This window comes from Cryptotermes secundus, unplaced genomic scaffold (genome assembly GCF_002891405.2).
Source record: "Cryptotermes secundus unplaced genomic scaffold, Csec_1.0 scaffold2451, whole genome shotgun sequence".
Lineage (NCBI taxonomy): Eukaryota > Metazoa > Arthropoda > Insecta > Blattodea > Kalotermitidae > Cryptotermes > Cryptotermes secundus.
The window spans coordinates 116681-136557 of record NW_019724640.1 but is presented as its reverse complement, the minus strand read 5'-3'; the positions used below and the strand labels follow the sequence as shown (position 1 = coordinate 136557).

At 38.2% G+C, this 19877-nt stretch overlaps 1 protein-coding gene across 1 annotated transcript in view; it reads right to left on the bottom strand.

The window, feature by feature from the left end:
* Positions 1-6793: 6793 nt before the first annotated feature.
* Positions 6794-19877, bottom strand: part of LOC111862615 (ankyrin repeat domain-containing protein SOWAHC-like) — a gene marked incomplete at its 3' end in the record, with an annotated part of 54735 nt that continues 41651 nt past the window's right edge. The window contains exons 3-4 of the mRNA XM_023848138.2: positions 14667-14768; positions 6794-6949 (exon numbers count right to left, since the gene is read on the bottom strand). Of these exons, the coding sequence (XP_023703906.2) occupies positions 6794-6949; positions 14667-14768 (258 nt within the window). The remainder of the gene's footprint in view (positions 6950-14666; positions 14769-19877) is intronic.

Sequence of the window (19877 nt, the reverse complement as noted above, 5' to 3'; positions counted from 1 at the left end):
ACTTTGAGGCTTGAGAACTTCAGTAACGTAAAGTCACATTAATCTTAGGAACACCTGCGTCTTGTTGAAAGTCGTGTCTGTGGCACTGTGAAAGAATATAATTTGCCAATTTGCTAATCCTGATATCGTATACACAGAATTTCTTTTATGAAACGTCTTCTTAATTTTCTTTTCGAATATTAAGTGTTAAGGTCTTTTTAGTTCACGAGTTTCCTCTCCATCTCGTCGGGCGCTCTACTGGGTTCATGAAACACAAGTCAAATTATTTCTATCTGTTTTCCGCTCTCTATATTGACATTTTTAATGCTTAATGCGATTATGTTAATTAAAAAGACTCAGAGTTTCTGATTTTATAATTACTGCATTTGTGTTGATTGGGAAAGTCTGACTTTTATTATATATAACAAGAACATGCAGCCACATAATAGGAAATATAATGTATGTATGCAGCAAGAGGAGAATGAGTTCTCAAACATAATTTTTCCATTAAATCTATGCCCATTTAATCACAAACCGAGTTAAAATTAACATATGTTAACATGTTAACATATCATTATGTTATATTTTAATTGAAATTCGTAGTTTTATGTAGCCTCGTTTCGTCATTTTATCACACGCACCACAAATCATATTTAGTAGATACAAACACAAGTTTGTAATTTTCCCAATGTAACACACATTTTGAGCAAAATTACAAGTTCTGATAATACAAGATGGAAATATTTTGGAAAGTAATAACACACAAATAAAGCTTTGTTTTGACGACCTAAATGTGAGTCACCTCAATCATTTAACTTCTAATTACGTAACTGATCATGAATCAGGAATACAATTTTTATGTGTGAATCCTACGCAAAATTTTTCTCGAAAATTTGAATCGTTATTGGAACACTTAATAAAGTCACTATTACCGGTAGCCCTTGTTTCTTAGCCTAATGGAAGGCCACCTAAAACAAACTATTTCTCAACTCATTCTACATCACGAACATAGCGAAGTCAGAATGACTCTTTGGCAATAACAGAATAACAGCAGGATGTTACGACACTCAATTCCTCACTACGAGAAGGAAGAAAGATTTGTGAAAATCACGAAATATAAGAGGCTTTTTCATTGGTGGAATATTCTGCATCGAAGTACGGAGTCGGCCAAGGACAGAAGGAAATTTACATTTATATTACAAACACACATATATAAGTATAAGCAGAATCGAAACTCAATATTTTGAGGGATTCTTCGAGGCAGTAAGTTAGAGGGAAGTTGAGAGTTCCACCAGAGACGGGAGAACTTGCAAACTCCCCGATATCACAGAAAAGGACAGATGTTTTATACTCAAATATCAGCAATTTCCTGCAGAATTGATCGATAAGGCCTCCAATAGGCCTCCCTGAGAATTGTAGGAGGCAACGAAAAGGGAGCCAGAGCCTGGGGTTATAACTGGGTCACCCGGTTCGTGGGGGATATAAATACGAGGACCTGGCCCTGCAGGTTGGAGGAGTCTCGAATTTGAGGAAGTAAAATTTGGTCACAAGTCACGAGTCTCGAGAGACTCAGACCTGATTGAGAGTTACTGTAACGACATATCCATTTAAATTTGTTTACTTTTTGCTATTAAATTTTCTTCTCTGATGACAGTTATATATGCGGAATTAACAAGTGAAAATATTACGTACTTATCGGAACCGGATATCGCTGAAAGTTGGACTAAATTCTTTGCTGATAATTCAACGCTTTGTGCTGGGCTATCGTAAACTTTCTAAGTGTCAAAATGAAAACGCAGAGATAGTGGCTTAAAGTAGATCACGACTACTTCAATTCATTAGTCCTAATTATTTATCACTAGTAACTACAATATATCAACTAGGCACTTAACAAAGCGTGATTAATTAATATGTCAAAACTTAAGTTTAACCTAAACTGCTTTTCTATTCTGGTGGTTAAGATAATTTGGCTATAAACCTTCCATGTTGTGATCGACTGCCATAGGGAGCACGGAGAGTATCTGTACCAGGCCGCACCAAAAACCGAGGAAAAGGGGGGACACGCAAAGCGCCAGCGAAATAATTTATCTTACTTTGTTCTCATTCCTCTGTGTCATAATTTCCCTTTTCTTTCGCTGAAGCGTCAATCTGCATGTACAGTTCAGTTAGTTTATTTTCCTTCTGATCTGATGCTTGATCCTTGGCTGCATTATTTGTAAATCAATGCGTTTCATTCCCATGTTAATCGTAACCTGAAACTTTCTAATTTAAAGAAATGAAAATAATGACAGTTAAACTGTATTTCAATCATGAAAACGCCTAGAAATATGAAACGAATATAAATAATTTGGGTAATGGCCTTTCGGTTTGTAGAACACTGGCATTGATAGTCACTGGGATTCAGGAAGAACACGCCTCTTTCATCTTCATGGACTAGAGAGAGTTAAATACAGAGTCTGGAAAGGAAACCTGATGGTTTCTAAATTAGTGCAATAGTAAAAACGTTAGGTTTCCTTACCGGACCCTGTACAAAACTGAGAATATGTCAGAAAACGCTCGTCATGCTATGAAGTATACTCTATATGAAGACAACTTTAAACATGACTGTTTCCGGGAGGATCAGTGTATCTGGTGCAGACTCGGTGCAACGTGTAGGCTCCAAGTTCGGATTGCATCAAAAATGAGCAGTTTGATGTGGTTGGACTTAGCCGAAGCTTTTCGAAACCTTAAATAGGAGGTTCTTCCTGCCTACATAAGGGACGCACTGTCTTCGCTCGCTCGGAAGCCGGGACTTTGGGTTCGAATCCAACTCAGGGCATCGATGTTTAGTGTTTGCGTGCGTGCGTGCGCGTGTGTGTGTGTGCACGCGCACCTTTTTCTGTGTTTGTGTACAGGTAGAGTTTTTGCGACGAGCTGATCACCAGCCCGAGGAGTCCTAACGAATATCTAAGATCTAGTAAACCGAAGTGAAAAGGAGTTTCATGGAGGTAGGCAAGACCTAAACTTGTGCCGTAGCACCAAAGAAAAAAAAAATTGTAAAACGATTAGCAAATGATGAACTAAAAAGTATGTGGAAGAAGGGGTTTGAGGGCTGGGATATTTCCGGAGGAGTGTGGAAATTACGAATGCTCTACCGGAGTACCCGATATCCGTACCAAGGTTTGAATGCGACACCTTAGGAATATGAAACTGAAGACTTAATTGCTGCATAGCCACGTTCGGTGCCTCGTGTTGGTAATGTTCAAGGTAGCGAGATAAAAATTGCACAGGGCTTCAATAGTAATATTCATACCATAGTTTACGAAAAATTTCATTGTGTCTCAGGCGAATTTTATTTGATGAAGAAAGGGCAGACAGATAAGGATCCGGGATAGGACAGTCAGTGTAGTAAGGGGCTACGGGTTGGACAGCCGGGGTTTGATTACCCACAGTGTCCGGCTCTGGGGCCCATCCTGTCTCCTAACCATTGGATTCCAGAGGTCTTTTCCCGCGGGTAAAGTGGAAGGGGCATGAATCTGACTACTTTTCTCTATCTAGTGTTGTGGTCAAGAATGGTGGAGCTATATCTCGACTCCTTCATATGTCTTTATGGTGTGGTGCTTCATTAATTAAGAATTAAGCACAGATATATCTTTAGCTTTTTTTTTAAGGGCAGATGTATAGACATTCGCAGCTCAGTAACACAGCTCCAAGAAAAGAAATCTGTCACTTTGGAACATTAGGCATGAAATGAGATGGGCTGAAGCCTTTCAACTTAAAAACCAATTCGCGATACAACAAAACCGAAACAGAAAGCTCGGAGAATGAGTGGGATTTGAGGTTCTCACAGCCTTGATTATGAAGAGTTCTGTCTTCTGTGTAGTCTGTTGACAGTCAACCTATGTTCCTATGGCAAGATGCCAGTGTGAGAGCAGGTGGCAAGCTTATCCCATAAGATAGTACTCTTGTTGGAGACTGGGTTTCTGCTTCTTCCTGTTCGCCTGTATCATGCGGCAACTTCTCCGACACTGCTGTTGCGCTTGTAATCGTAACATAATATCAAAAGGCGTTTCCCGAGAAAGCGAGCAAGTTTATACTGCAGAGTTTCTAGCTGGGAACTTTACTTTGTGACACTTCTGCACAGTTGAGATTCAAATGAGACGTATGAGATGAGAGAATTTTCATGAATTGTGAATATACAGGAGTTTGGAATGTATCCATTGGTTAGGTTACCCGCAAACCAAAAGGAATCTTACTCATTAGTTTTCAGTTATATATGAGGTCACTATCACTGTTTTACATTACATAGGTAATAATGAAATAGAAAGGGTGTGGAAGGAAACTGACCTGCCCTAATTTAAGGTAAAATGCCGAGATTTACATGAAGGAACTGAGAAAATCCACAAAGAATCTCAATTAGTACAGTTGTTTATTCGACCGAGGTTCGAACTTAGCAACTTCCAAATACAGGACAGAGGCTTTATTGCCTCAAGCAAGTTGCTTGGTACGTGAGCCATTGGGCCGTGCCATATCTCAGGCGGGTAGTTGCCGACTTCCCACTGCGGCGGCCCAGGTTCGAGCCCGGGTCAAATCATGTGAGATTTGTGATGGACAAAGTGGCACTGTGATAGATTTTCTCCGAGTGCTTTAGTTTCGACTGCCAATTCGAATTCCACCGATTGCTACACGATTATCATCGTCTATCATCTGAAAATAGTACAATAGGCCAATAGTGGCCGACGTACCAAGTGGACTCAGTCTCACCCCATAAGGAAAAAATGCATGAACCGTACTTCAAAATCAAAATGCCTTCTTTGTTTATCATTACACCCAAAGTGGGGATTTCGTGTTGCAATTACCGAAAAATGTCCGTGTTTCCAAGAAGCCTCTGATTTTCAGACCGTTCACACACTGAAATCTGGTGTTAAAATAACGCACTACCGCTCCATTCAAAGTCTCCTCTCTTTCATCACACCCAGACACTCTGTCATTATAGGGCACACAGCTGACAGAGCGTCAATAATTGACTGAATGAAGAATCAAGATTTCTTCAGAATTTCACAAAGAGTCCGTGATTAGGGCTCGACGAGTAACACTTGTTCTGGAACCTGTTGAGCGAGGTCACGACATACTGTATGTAGGACCAGGACCGAAACAGAATTTATAAGGAGCTAATTAGCAATACAATATATTATACTTGCATGCAACATGTATTGATTTCACTCCCACAACAGCGATGCCGTAACTAGGGCTGTTGCGTCAGACGTACTCTATAGCAAAACGGTTTCTTCTTTCGTGGGCTTCTCATCTATGTCAACACAATTTTGAAATCATCCATTTTGTAATTGAAAATAAAATATAAAAAAACAGTATTCACGATTATCTGGGTCTGCAAGCAGTTACGGTCTGGATGTAGGTTCAGTGGGAGATGCTTATAAAAATAAGCATGTTTTCCTCTTTCGATTAAGGTTTAGAACATAGGATTATTTCTAAGAAATATTTAGGAATCATGTGGCTATTGCAAAAGTTTTTGTATTTTAATTGGCAGGCTCTGTGTTTCCTTTCCTTTTTACACCACTTACTTTTTAGGTTATTTTTCCTTCCTTATTTAATGATATTTGGAATGTATATAACACATAGCGTAGGACTACGCTTTGCCTTCGGAAGATTAAGCAGAAAAAACGTCTAAGGAAGCTGTTATCTCTAATTCTCAGTCCTTCAAAACGTTTACACGGAGTTGCCCAGGAAAATCAGGGAAGTTCCCTATTGTATATTATATCTGTCGGCACGAATTCCGAACCAATCGAATTATATCCTTAGATTTCTCAAACTGCATCGTTCTTTCCCGACTAAAATTTTGGATGTATTTCTATTTTCCTCCGCCTGGGGCACACTCGTCCTATCCACCTTGGCTTAGTTGTCATAATAATATTATCTGAAAATTTGAAATTACCAAATCCTTCAGCTTATTTATAAGTTTGTTATTTTAAAACAAGGAGACTCCCTTTGTCGGGTATAGATATAAAAGCTTTGCGCTGCCGCCATGTTTGTGATTCTTGATTGATAATAAAAACGTGTATTACATAATGTGTAGGTGTGTTTACGGACTATTTTCTTATAAATTTTCATACGTTAGCTACAATATTTCGTCAGTTATTGCCATAATATTGGTATATGAACATAGTTTTCATAAAGCTATGTTCTTTATGTGCATTAAAACGTTGCCACAAAAATATCAATACAGTTCTATGTAGATCTACTGTTACACATAAGATCGGGACTGTAAATCAGTAGCGCTTGAATCACTCTCAAGTCACAAGTTCGCGCGTCCGCCATGTTCTCATTACGGACTATAGGAAATCAAAAGGAACGACGTTGGGTGACCTTAAGTGGCAAAACATCCATGGTTTACCGCTCAAATAGTTCAAAAATATAAATGATGTCTCACGCACGGAGAGGTGAACAAATAGCATAGTGAAAGACTGTGTCATAGCTCAGGCGGTTAGCTTCCGGTCACGGCAGCCCAGGTTCCAGCCCAGGTCAGGTCATATAGGATTTGTGGTGGACAAAGTGGCACTGCGGCAGGTTTTCTCCGAGTACTTCGATTTCCCCTGCCTATTCTCATTCCACCTACTGCTCCACACTCATCTATCATCCGGGACTGGTGCACTAGGCCAAATAGTGGCCGACATGACCTAAATCTTACACCACTCAAAGAAATTAACTGACTAAAGATCTCGTTAAGTGTAAGCTAAAGCTATCTTTCGTAAGTCAAGTATTCATGAAATTTGAAAATACTGGCATTAGTTTGGTTAACGTATCACTACTAACGCACTTGGAGCAGTTCAGTGAAACTGTCTGTCGTGCCTCTTACCGAGTCGGGTTTTAGGCGAATGTCCTTGCCGGCCGTGTTGAGGAGTAGCCTCAGGATACTTGTGGCCGTCCCGGTCTGCCTGCTAGCCACCAGGTGCACTGCCGTCTGCATTCTGGGCTGAAAATGGAACATATCAGGCAGTCAGCAACAGACTATCTCGTATCTCAGTTGAAACATGCAAATGCACTAAAATTTACCACCTTAAATATCTAACTTAAAGTTTCTCAGACTTTCGGCAATTTCGGACCACACCATGGGCGGTCGGAACACATGTATATCTCCCAGTTATCATAACATTCCCCTTAACAGTAAAAAACATGCAAATTTTAGTTTCGAATAGGAGAAAAATTATAGTTAAAGTTGATATAAACATTTTTTTCTACCTACTAATTTAAAGTAAATTTTAAGGGATAATTTATCACATTTGTAATTTAAATAATTTCATTTATTGTATGTCATATAGGCCTAATAATACACTGGCCATCTAGTGAATCGCCAGGGACCAAGAATGGTTCGGGGCTTTTCTTGAAAAGTTGATAGTTATTCGCTTTGTCAAATTTTATATCTTTATACAACACAATATTCCAAGAAATTCTGCCATTAACCTTATCCTAAGGCTGTTCAGTCCAGTCCACGCCGCTACACATTATTTGTTTAAGACCCAGCTTAGGATCACACTTTCATCTACACATAGATCTCCCACGTGACCTCTCCCCTTCAGGTCCTTCGATAGGTACCTTGTACTGCCTCATCTGTCTCCATGTATCCTGCACATAACTTCTGCAGTATGATTATGTGTCAGTGTCTCATGCTCAGTGCATATAACTGCGCTTGGTTAGTACATGCAATATGTTATACAGCAGAAGCTGACTAAAGCAGAAGACAGATTAAACTGCAGCAAGAAGGTATCGGAAAAAATATCCCGCTTTAAGGATAAGTGAGAGCTAACCTAAAATTACCTCGAAAAAAAAGACTGTGTTTAATGTAGAAAAGGAAATTAAAAACTAGAATTTAATTGAAATTCTTTGCTTGAATATTAATTATTTTCTGTTTTATTCTACATTTACTGCAATTGATCTCCGGAGGAATATTTCTGTCGAAAATGGGGAAAAAATAGTTAAAAAAATAAAGCTAGAATATGCATGCTCTGTAAAGAAGACGGCCTGAGCTTGTTGGTACGGCGACTATGGACTGAACGAATGGAGGGGGGGGGGACCGACTCTGGAGCTCGGCCTGTCCAATGGATGCGGCAGGGCCTGTCCCTGGGAGTAAAGGGAGTGAGGTGTCAACCTGACCGCTCGCTCCATATACACGTATTTATGTTATGTCAACTGCTCCATGCCGGTCACGGTAGCCGAGCGGTCTAAGGCATGTACTGTCTTCGTTCGCTTGGAAACCGGGGTCGTGGGTTCGAATCCCACTCAGGGCATGGATGTTTAGTTTGTGTGTGTGCCTTTTTCTGTGTTTGTGTACAGGTAGAGGCCTTGCGACGAGCTGATCACCCACCCAAGGAGTCCTACCGAATGTGTAAGATCTAGAAAAACAGAAGTGAACGGAGAAGTTCATGGAGGTAGGCCTAGGCTCACTGGGGCTCCATACGCCTTCATGGCGTGATGCTTAATTAAGCGCGGGGGCAACTCTGCATTTCTTTACTGTACCGTAACTTACAGTACGTGGTTTCACACTGTCATTCGGACCATGACATGGTTTATGTAAAATTTAGTACATGAAATAGACATCCGTGCTACAGAGGACACCGCATAGAAAGAAAAAAATATATTCATGAAGAATGCCGTCTTCAGGTATGTGGCGCCTTGTATATATTTTGTTAACTGACGTTTCAGAGGAACGTATCGCCTCCATCTTCAGTGTATAAGAAACTCGCGAAGGATAAACCAGCGTGAGCAGGTGTCTGTTGGTGTCTACCCTGAAAATGGAAGCGATAGTTTATTCCATACGTAGGTTAACAGAATATTTACACGGTGCCACATCCCAGGAAACGGCATTTTTCGTAGTCATCGCCGTGGAAACCTCAAATCTCAAACCTCATGTTTCATGTTTCTTAACCCTTTCGCTGCTTATTATGCTAGCATCATTTTCCTAAACATATGCAATTTTAAAGTAAAAATTTTAAAAAAGAAAAGTGCATTTTCATGGCCCAGCGAATGAAGCTGAATGACCGGTGAAAAGAGTAGACTATTTCTTGACGTTGACCGAAGTCGAATGTGGCACTGTACGGTAATGAATGCTTGTTCGATTTCGGTCGAATACTGCAGCAACGGGGTTAAGGTTCTATTATAAGCAGGTTTTACTGTGCTACATAATTTAAATGAATTACAGAAATTCGTAAGTTTAAGTTTATTGCTATAGCAGCTACTGCGTGTGGCAGTTGAAATATTTTTAAGCGATTTACTAAGAAATTTATCTACTTTTATTATTAGTTATGTTAGTGCCTTAATTTAAAATTATGTTTACTTTTTTCATACAGTGGTATGGAATCTTCTTTAGAGATGTTTCTGCCAAAAGAATTTATTCTAATTTATGTTATAATTATTAAATATTTTTTCTTCAATTTCTATCTTATATGCTTGTTCGTTTTAATTTTCTCATAAGTTTCTTTATCAATTTTAAGAAATTTTCCATTTATACAAAAAGAGAAAAATAACGAATACAATAAACCACTGAATGCTCAGTTCTTTAGTGGTATAAGAGAGACTGTTTTTACTAAAGAGTCAGTTAAGCTCTGATTTCGTGAGTTCATTGTCACATTTCTGTCTTTTTAAAAATGCTTTCATTCAAACGCCATGTTTACTTGGGTCCTCGTCAGTACGGTTCTGCACACTCAGGTTCAAATGAAGCAGGTGGCCTCCACGTACGAAAGGTACTGTCTGCCAATATAATTAATAAGCAATCGCATGGAGTCGACAAGAAGTCTAAAATGAACCATTCAACGTAAAATATCTATGTTACGAAAATAATTAGAACAACGGAATTATGCGATTATTGTTCTGACAATGCAAGCGCAATGGATCTGAGTGTAGATGTCTAGGCTTATTCATAATTCTTAAATATAATCTTATAATCTACCATAATGTGAATCAGGATAACGCATTATTTGATCTTTGCAACAACAACCTACAAGGTCTTCCTTGAGCACTGATACTTTTTCAACTAAAAGAAATATTTACTGCTATGGGACCCCAGCGTTTATGAGATTGTTCAAGAAGCTCCGTAACCTAACCTTATTATGTCTCAGTTCTATTTATTACAATATTCAGAATCTATTCCACCATAACATTTTCCCCCCTCTATACAGATTTTGGATAATGTAGTCTGTATAGCGACTGGCTACGGGCTGGTTGACAGAAGAGTCGGAGTTCGAACCCGGGTAGGGTCAAAAATTTTCTCTTCTCCACGTCATCCATACCTGCTCTGGGGCCCACCCAACCCCCTAGCTCTTTCTCCGGCGATAAAGAGGCAGGGACGTGAAGCTGACCACTCACCTCCAGCTAGTGCCGAGGTCAAGAAAATGTGGATCTATACATCCACTTCCCTATACGCCTTCATGGCGTAGTGCTTAATTAGTTAAGCACAGGGACAACTTCACCTATACAGATCTTTTCCCAATTTCTCATTCATTCAATGCATGCACCATGATCGGCCCATCTCTCCTCCTCGATGTTGCGAACACTTTAAGAGATAATGAAACTTCTCAGTGCGTAATTGTTACATACTTATTTTATTTTCCTTTTCTTAGGTCCAAATATTCTCCTCAGGAATCTGTTCCCAAACATCCTCGATCTATGTTCTTCCCTTAATATGGGGAACCACATATTATACCCATACAAGACAACAGGTGAACTGTGCCGTTTACACGTCCCTTCAGGTTTTTAAACAGACGCGAAAATATATAAATCTGAACTGTATGGTAGAAAGCATTCCGCGAATTTTATCTGCTGTTAAATTTGTGAAAGCAATTTTAACTTTTACTACATTTTCCAAATGCTTAAGCTCTCTCATATTTTTGCAAGTTTTATTAACTCTCCTTTTGTATTATGATTCTGTTTTAAGTTATAGTGAAAGAATATGAACATGCTTTTGGTATTCTCTGCTTTTACGTTCAATTACAGACACTTGAATTTATGTTCTTTATATTATATATTTGTAGCAAATACACTTTAGAACCGAGAAGAAAAGTTAAACAATTCAAGACTGAGTTATTCTACAACGTTTCTCTTTCGATCACACTTGTATGAAAAAGGTTAACAGTTTTAATAAACGGTTAATTACGCGTTTTAGCTTAGGTGGAGAATCCTTCCGCCTGGCCATGAGGTGCACCGGGGTATGGTCTATAGTCTGCAACACATGTTGCCTTGTCGAGACACTGATTTAATTTACATCTACTGCCTTCTCCACAACAAGGACGAGAACAACTGAAAGCCAACAAGTGAAGCACAGTCATGTGTAGGATCCTGTACGCGTAGTTTCTCATAGCATCTCAGGAGTCCATAATATGCAGACCGCGGGCCGCATTATACCTTCTGGACTGTCATTTATATTAGTTTATGAATAGTTTATTTACCAAAATTGTCATTAGTTCGAACTACATAGTGTTGGATGGTGGGATGACTGTAAATAGCGAATAAGATTAAAAGTTTCTGACGATGGTATATTGCTACAAGTATTATGTTTCTGGACTTCATTCATCGTCGTCTGTTTTCTAAAAACCGTCCTATTTATTTTTCAAAACACAGCGTTTCGGAGACTGGATTATGTCCCCGTCCTCAGGTAAAACCTACTCCGGAGATAGGGGCTAGCTCTATCTATTGGACCCAACTGAGTAGTTTTTACCTGAGGATGAGGACAGAAAAACCAGTCTCCGAAACGTTTTTTTTAATAAACAGGACGGATTTTAGAAAACAGACAGGACGATGGATAATGTCCAGAAACATAATACTTGTAAATAGCGAGCTGAAATGGACACAGAAGCACGCGGCAGTGCTAATTTGATACACTGTCCTGAGTAGGAACTGAGGAAAACCACAAACATACAAGTCAGAATAGCCAGTTTACCGGCTAATACTCGTATTGGAACTAGATATTTTCCGAAGATGTTAGAAATGTTGTCACTGAAGTAAAGTAACTCTGGAAACTAAGATTTAAATTTGGGGTTTTAAGACGTCATTATTAATACCAGCCCCAAATCATAGCGCTAGATCATATATTTTATATATTTATATCTAATATTTTACAAACAGAAACGTTTTTCGTTTTATGTTTATATTTAGGCAACATTTGGCGTTGAACTTTATAAGGATACTCTTTGTACAGAGCCCATAGTCAATTCACTCTTCAATATTCAGTAATTTTCAATGAAACAAAATTTAAGGGTAAGTATCACACATTCCGTTCTTAATAGTAACTCACGGAAAAATAATGGATTTAATGTTTATTTACGAAATGGGCTTTCAACACTTGGGTTATTTCAGCATCCCGAACACTTCCCGATTTTTCCTATTTTACATAATTAACCTTCTTTCTCAGAACGTTTCAGTGGTAGAACGCAATTTATGTTATTAGGAATGTTTTATAAAGTTAAAAGAAAGTCTTATTTGAAGACCATATTAGTCCGTCTGTTTTTCTGCGACCAATTATCAGCCCTCAAAGACTTGGAGAGGTTAATTTTTACATATTTTTTACGTGAGATTTTCCCGGTCTGGAAAACCGAGATTAACGGCCTTGGGGATCCGCTGCGCTGACCACGCGACACCCCCTATCCGCAAAAGTTGACACTAACTTCGCCGACAAGCGGCGGTCCCTCGGTCGGTATAGTTCGCTTGCGGACTACAGGCTACGAAGTTATACATTAGATTTTCAGGGAAGTGCGTTACGCATTTTAGAGCCGTATCCAGGCACAACGTAAGACATTTTACTTAAGACCATAAATGGATAAGAGGTTGGTAGTAAGCTTAACAAACTGCATAGCTCGAATTTGGGAACTTTATATACTATAATATCGAACACAATTTTCCTGCTCTTTCTTCAATACTATGAATTTTAGGGTTTAATTTTTTAACAATGAACGGAGAGATTTCTTTCATCGACAATCTTGAGCATTAAGTAAACCTAAGTAGCCTTTATTGAGGATATCATGCAAATAGTTGATTCAAATCAATGGTTTTCATTTGAATTGAGAGGTAATGCGGCCCGCGAAATTTGCATGTTGGACACCCATCTCATAAATAAAGAAATCAAATGTAGTAATATTTTTATAAACTTTAGTACATATTCTTGAGATCTAGTATATATCTCATATATTTTTGATAATGTTTGTATTTTATTTTAAATTATTTAAAAATTTTTGAAGAGAAAGATTAAGTAGTTAATTATTTACAAGGAGAGAAAGTAATCAAGGTTATCTTTAAATTTTAAGTGTATTAAATACATACAAGATTGAAGAATACTTACACACTTGCACTTGTAGATGCATGAACACAGCCATTATGTTGTGAAGCAAGAAATATGAAGAATTATATATATTTATAAGAATTCTTTAATTTCATGTTAACATTCAAATATTAAACATTCTTATCTTACACGCAGGTTATTAAAATAATTTAATATTTGTATATTCAGTAATTAATTTAAAATATTTATTTAGAGGATATACTGAAGGGAATTCAGATACTTGTGTATATTCTATTTAGATTAAATTTCGTTTTTATATTTCTATTTGGTTTTTGAAAGCATAAGTTGCAACAAAGTAACATATTTAATATTTAATTTATTCTCACTAGATATAAGGGTCGATTAGAGGGTAAGCTTACAGGATGCATATCTTGAAGTTTTCTCCGAATCATCGACATGGATAATAAAATGTCTACTACCATAAAACTTCTTAGATAACGCCGCAAATTAATTTCAATGTGAAAGCTCTACCAGTGATAATTCTGTTTGTGGCATTTAAGTCATTCATTCAGAAACTTAAAACTCCATGGGGTTAGTCCTCCTGTCCCCTACCCAAAAAAGTCAGCGTCCTGTTCATTCAATCATTATTTTTCTGAATTCCAAGAGGTCAGTTTGAGTTTCCCAGATGCTGCTTCAGCACTGGAAATAAAGGAATCAACATCTGATAATTTGCAGATTTAAAGCCGACAGAAAGGGGAAAAGTAATAGAAAAACATTTCAAAGATTAGGAGAAACATTTTTATGGAGAGGGCATAGAGAAGAAACAAACAATTCTACGGCATCTTTAAGTCGCCTTGGGGCCTTACTTACTCATGGAACTGAACGCTTCTGGAGGATCCGCCAATATTGCAGCTACTCAAGAATTTCCCAGAATTCTATGGAGCCCGAATGTTCATTATCGTGTTCACAAGAGCCCTCCACTTTCCCCTACCCTTAGCCAGATCAAGCCAATCCATATCATTCAAACGTAACTCTCTAAGATCCATTTTATATTGTCCACTCACCTACGCCTTGGTCTTCCTAGTGGTCCCTTTCCTAAAAACAAAAATATTTAAATCTGAGATGGAGGGAGAATGTACTTCTGAAACATTGGTAAACACATACCAGAATACACAGTGCCATAACTCAGAGGATTATAATCTAAATTTACAAAAATATTATTTGCGAGTCATGAAATGACATTGTATTATCCATGCCGAGGGTTTGTTAAATCACTTCAAGGGGAATGTCCTATTACTCGTAACTTATCTCACAATCGACCCTTGTGTAATAGTTTGCTTTTAGTTACACTTCAAATTATTTTCTGGTCGCCTCTGCTTTTATACCGAAAGTTTTAATCCCTGATCATAATTTTACCCTTGCTTACCCCCCCGGACGCGAACGGGTCGACGCCCTTCTTGGACAGCAGGATCTTCACGATGTCTTCCCTGGAATGCATCGCGGCGATGTGAAGAGCGTTGTAGTTATCCTGCAAAAATATAACGTAATTTAGTGTTTCGTATGCATGGGATTTTACAGTTAACATGTTATACATTTGTTTACTTTTGGCATTTCATTCATGATCTAAGCGTTGTAATAAACAATAAATGTCATAATATTTCTTTAATTCTGTTTCCAAACATTTTCCGGTTCTTTTCTTATAGCGACAAGCCTCACTGCTTTATTTCAATGGTGCATTTCTATGACATTGCGCTGGTCTATTCTTATGTCTATTTCTGGAAACGTCAGCTTGTCGACATTATTTCAATTATTTTGCCTCTTTTATTGTAAGTCTGTAACTTTATTTGCACATACGGACTATATTCTGTAGTCTCAAATAATGTATCATTAATACTGAAATGTTAATTTTCGATAATTTTATTTTCTAAAAACCGACAGCTTTTTTTAAATGGTTTTATAATACTATTCTGATATAATGAAGCTTTTAACCTTTCATATCCATCTTGTAAACATAAAGGTCAAATCCTCATTAACAACCCCTCTTCCTCTGAGAGGTACCGAAAGTACGAAAGAGGTTTTCAATTCATAAATTTCTTCTATTAATTACAGGGCAGTGATCGCTTTATGCATGACGCATACTTGCCAAGAAACGAAAATATTATGTTCCTGAATCAGTTTATACATTTTAGAATCCATTTAAATTTGCCTACCAAACTAGATCAAGGCCCGAAAATTGAAAATATTTGTAATACGAAAGAAATTTATCAAACAAGTTGGTTCTTCGCTTTCAAGAGTTGTTACCATGGGAAAATTTTCACTACAAAATGAGTAATATGGGGAAAAAATTGGTAATAATAAGAAGGTAAATATAATTTTATAAGGAGGATAACAAATTAACACACTGATATATTGGGTTTTTGGACTTTATCCATCGTCCTGGTTTTTAAGATAACTAATAACTAGTGTTTTTATTAGTTATCTTAAAAATCAGGACGATGGATAAAGTCTGAAAACCCAATATCTCTGTGTGTTATACACCATCGTCAGAATCCTATAGTAACTACTAATAACAAATTACATTCACAACCAGCTCTTCCATTTCCGTTTAGCAGAAAGTGTTTACCAACCCCTGCGTGTAGACTCCATAGGCCATTTACAGTTCACCTCCATTAACGCCTGAGATCATTATCTCGGCCGTGATGCGAGAACACGACATGCTCGTCGTGCCAGGTTCGATTCGCTACGGCATCTGTGTCTGAATATTTTGTAAGTCACCTTCTGATGCTTGTCAGCCCCAATTCTGCGAGGTCAACACAGATGTAAAAACCCGATTCGGAATCGAAAGGTACAATAATCGATTCGGAATCGAAAGATAAAATAATCGATTCCGAAACAAACATCGGTAATCCTCAGATTTTGCTAGTGTTTCTCTGTCTTTCAAGTGGAATTCGGTGATGGACTTTAAAAATGACAAGAATGTTTTTCCCCCGAAGTCCTTCAAAGATTTTGTATGCCGACACCTTGTGATATACTTCAAGAGATGATGCATAAAACTCATCAGTTGATGCAGCGATGGAGAGAACAGTTTGGTGTAGTTGTAGCATTCTAGATTTTGACTTGAGCGGCAATCATTTTTTAATCTTGGCCGAGTTACCGGTTGTTTTATATATATATTTTTTTTTCGTGGATTTTTTTTTACTAAATAGGAGTGTTTGGAAAATACCTTTCTTCTTCTCTTTTCCTTTTCCTTTCTTTTCTTTCTATTGATTATTTCGTCCTTTTTACTGAATGTATTTCTTTATATTTCCATTTTTCCTCAGTTTCACGTTCCGGTCATTTTGCTCCTCACAGTACTCACTGGACAGGATGCCAGAATGGATCCAGGGCCGACAATATGGTGAAGAGAAATATCCCCGTCATTTCATTTTCTAAAATTTCTTATTTAACGACATTTTCAATATCGAGAACAGCGTTGATATCGGATTATTAATGAATATGAAACAGTTGGTGGAACGAAAAATTTATAGAATGACAAGAAATTAATTTCGAACATAGATATCGGTCCATGACATAAACGAACTCGCATATTCATCAATGCAAAATTTATGAACATACATTTACATGCATAATGTATAAGGCTCTTTTTATACAAACGTATATACAGGCGAACCCCAACTTACGAACATAATGTGTTCTTTGAAATGTGTTTGTGAGTTCAATGTTCGTAAGTTGAATCTATTTTCATAAGATATATCGTTAAATTTGGTAATGTTAATTTTCCAAAATATTCGTGAATGCGGGGTTATGTATTCGTTAAATTGATCCAAAGTTGCAATTATTCCGTGCAATGATCGTAAATACGAATTGTTCGTAAGTAGAAGTTCATCTGCATGCTCTTAGACTCGCCAATGCAATTAAGCGACATATTAACTTATTATTATTATTAGAGGGGGTGGGTTTCCCCATGCACTTAGACCAGTTATTGGTCCGCTGTGCGTCCCCCTTTAATTTCTACTGTCGACATACCCTACCGGTACTGGTGCGTGCTATCAGCCCCGTTCAGCCAACGAGGTCCGTCCTCGGTACCTGATATTTCCCCCATCTACCAGAGGCATTGGAAACTACTTGGGCGGGAAATTGTTATCTAATTTAGCTCAGAGGTCTCCTAGAGACATGAGAATCTTTTACGTGCCGTAAATCTACGACACGGGACCCACGGCTTAAAGTCCCTCCCGGAGGACTTGTTCCCTGAATTTTTCCGCCCTTAAAAATTCCACGACCTCCGCCGGGTTTGAACCCGCGTCCCTTGAGTGACAAATTAACTTTACTTACTTACTTAATCCGTTCCTCTTATACCTTACGGTGTCGAGGTTTTTTTTTTCATTTTTATCATTTTACAGACGGTAGGACTCCCTAGACGAGTGATCAGCTCGTCTCAAGGCCTCTACCTAAACACAGGACAACTCAAACACAGAATAAACACATACACATAAAAAACATCCATGCCTTTTGCGGGATTCGAACCCACGATTCCGGCTTCCGAGCGAGCGAAGACTGTAAATGCCTCAGACCGTTCGGCTATCGTGACCGGCGACATGATTTTACTTAGGGCCAAATGAGGTTGTAAGATTTTCATGTATAGCAAAGAGGAAGCGACTATACAGATAGTGTTCTAAGCCTAATTCAATGTGCTACACTTGCATTTGTCTGGATGAAGAGAAGAACATAAGTACAATTATGGAATATTAATTTAACTAAGGATTAAGACGGTTACCGTCCGAATATATTCAGAATTGACCTGGCTTCAGTTGATCTACTCAATGAGTTGAGTGATAACACAATTTTTATACCCCCTGTTGCCCCTTCCCACGACTCTACCCCTCTCTGCAAGGCCGTACATTACAAGCTAATGCGTCACGCCAAGGCCGTGATCAATATATGTATTTAAGTCTTCGAAGTAGGTCTTCTTCCTCTGGAACACTGGGATAGTGGGTTCGAATCCATTCGAGGTATGGATGTATGTCTGCCTTTTTCCTGTGTTCGTGTCCTCCCGCGTAGGTAGTGTCCTTGAGACGGCCTGATCCCCCGTCCAAGGGGTCCTCCCAACTGTCTATAAGACTAATTGGGAAATGGGAATAGGTCAACGCGCCTAATCCGTAAAAGGCGGAAGAAGAATAAGAGGAAACCTACACAGTGTTTGGGAAGTGACGTCATATTTTGTATAAAGTATATAATTTATTCTTGGAGGCCTACATGATAATGTATGGTGATAAAATTTAAGTATAAGTAAAGTTATGCAGAATTAGAATCTATGGAGTTTGGTGTGGGCTAACTGCCAGACTAGTGCTTATATATATGTTATATGTGTGTGTGTGTGTGTGTGTGTCAGCTATGTATGATCATTCATCACATAGAATTTGAGGATGGTGACGGCGGAGCTCTCTGAGACGTTGATTTTGAAATCAAAATTGACTCGGCTGATCCCTTACAAAGATAGTATATTTATTCGCTGTGAATATTTGAAATGTTACATAAGTGCTTCTACTTATCATCGTTTCTTCCAAACGAATATAGGAACATGTAAATTCATTAAAAACATAGGTAAACCTATCCCTGAAACAGGCCGTGAAGGCCCATAGGGTTGTGAGACGTCAAGGCTTCCATATTTTGTAAACAATCGGCTCATAGATGGCGGTAAGGTTGTCAGCCTTATGCGCCGGCCGCCTTTACCCCCAGGAAGATTTCTGGTACTCGTTTATGTTAGAAACTGAGTCGCTCCATGGTCACAGCGCTGCTGGAAGGATTAGGTAAATTGAAATATCCAATGACCTCATTAGGACTCGAACCCGCGACCTTCCGGCTTGTAGCATAGTGCCTCAACCAATTACGCTACCGCTCATCCCCTTGTAAATTCAGTACCATACATAACATACCCTTGTGATTTATCTTCGGACAAAAGTCCTCTGTCTTCACCGAACTAACGACCGGATTGCTTAACAACGCTGAACCAAATGCACAAGTTTATAGTGTTATAACATAAATAAAAAGTATAGCCTTGTGGGGGAAAGAGTATGTGGCCTATATGAGCTTATAAAATAAATGGACTACTTACTACAAGACCGGGGTTCGGTTTCCGCAAGGGTCATGTATTTAGTTTCTCATATCCACAACGGCTGTACAATAATCACTCTATTTCTTATCCAGTGGGCGTTGGTGATTCCTGCTGTCGACTCTAAAGCGCCTTAACATTAAATACAAACATTCCTCTTCATGCAGTGTCAATGCTAACAATATGGGGACTTAACCCACTTTTTCACTGTACGCCTTAATGTGTTGGTATTCAATTCAATTCAGTTCAATTCTTTATTATTTATGTGCCAAGTCAACAGCTGTAAGGCCAATTACAGACTTAGCACAGTGAAGATGAAAGTAATTAAGTGTAACATTATACAAACATTAGACAAACACATTATAAGTCAAAAATAAATTACAGGAAATTTCTTGGGAAAACACAGTAATGAAGAAAAGTAAACAAACAAGCAAATAAATGATAATAATAACAATAATAATAATTTCATTATCATAAAACTAAGTGTTATTTAGAAGTGAAAAGAAACATAAATATTTAATTAATAAT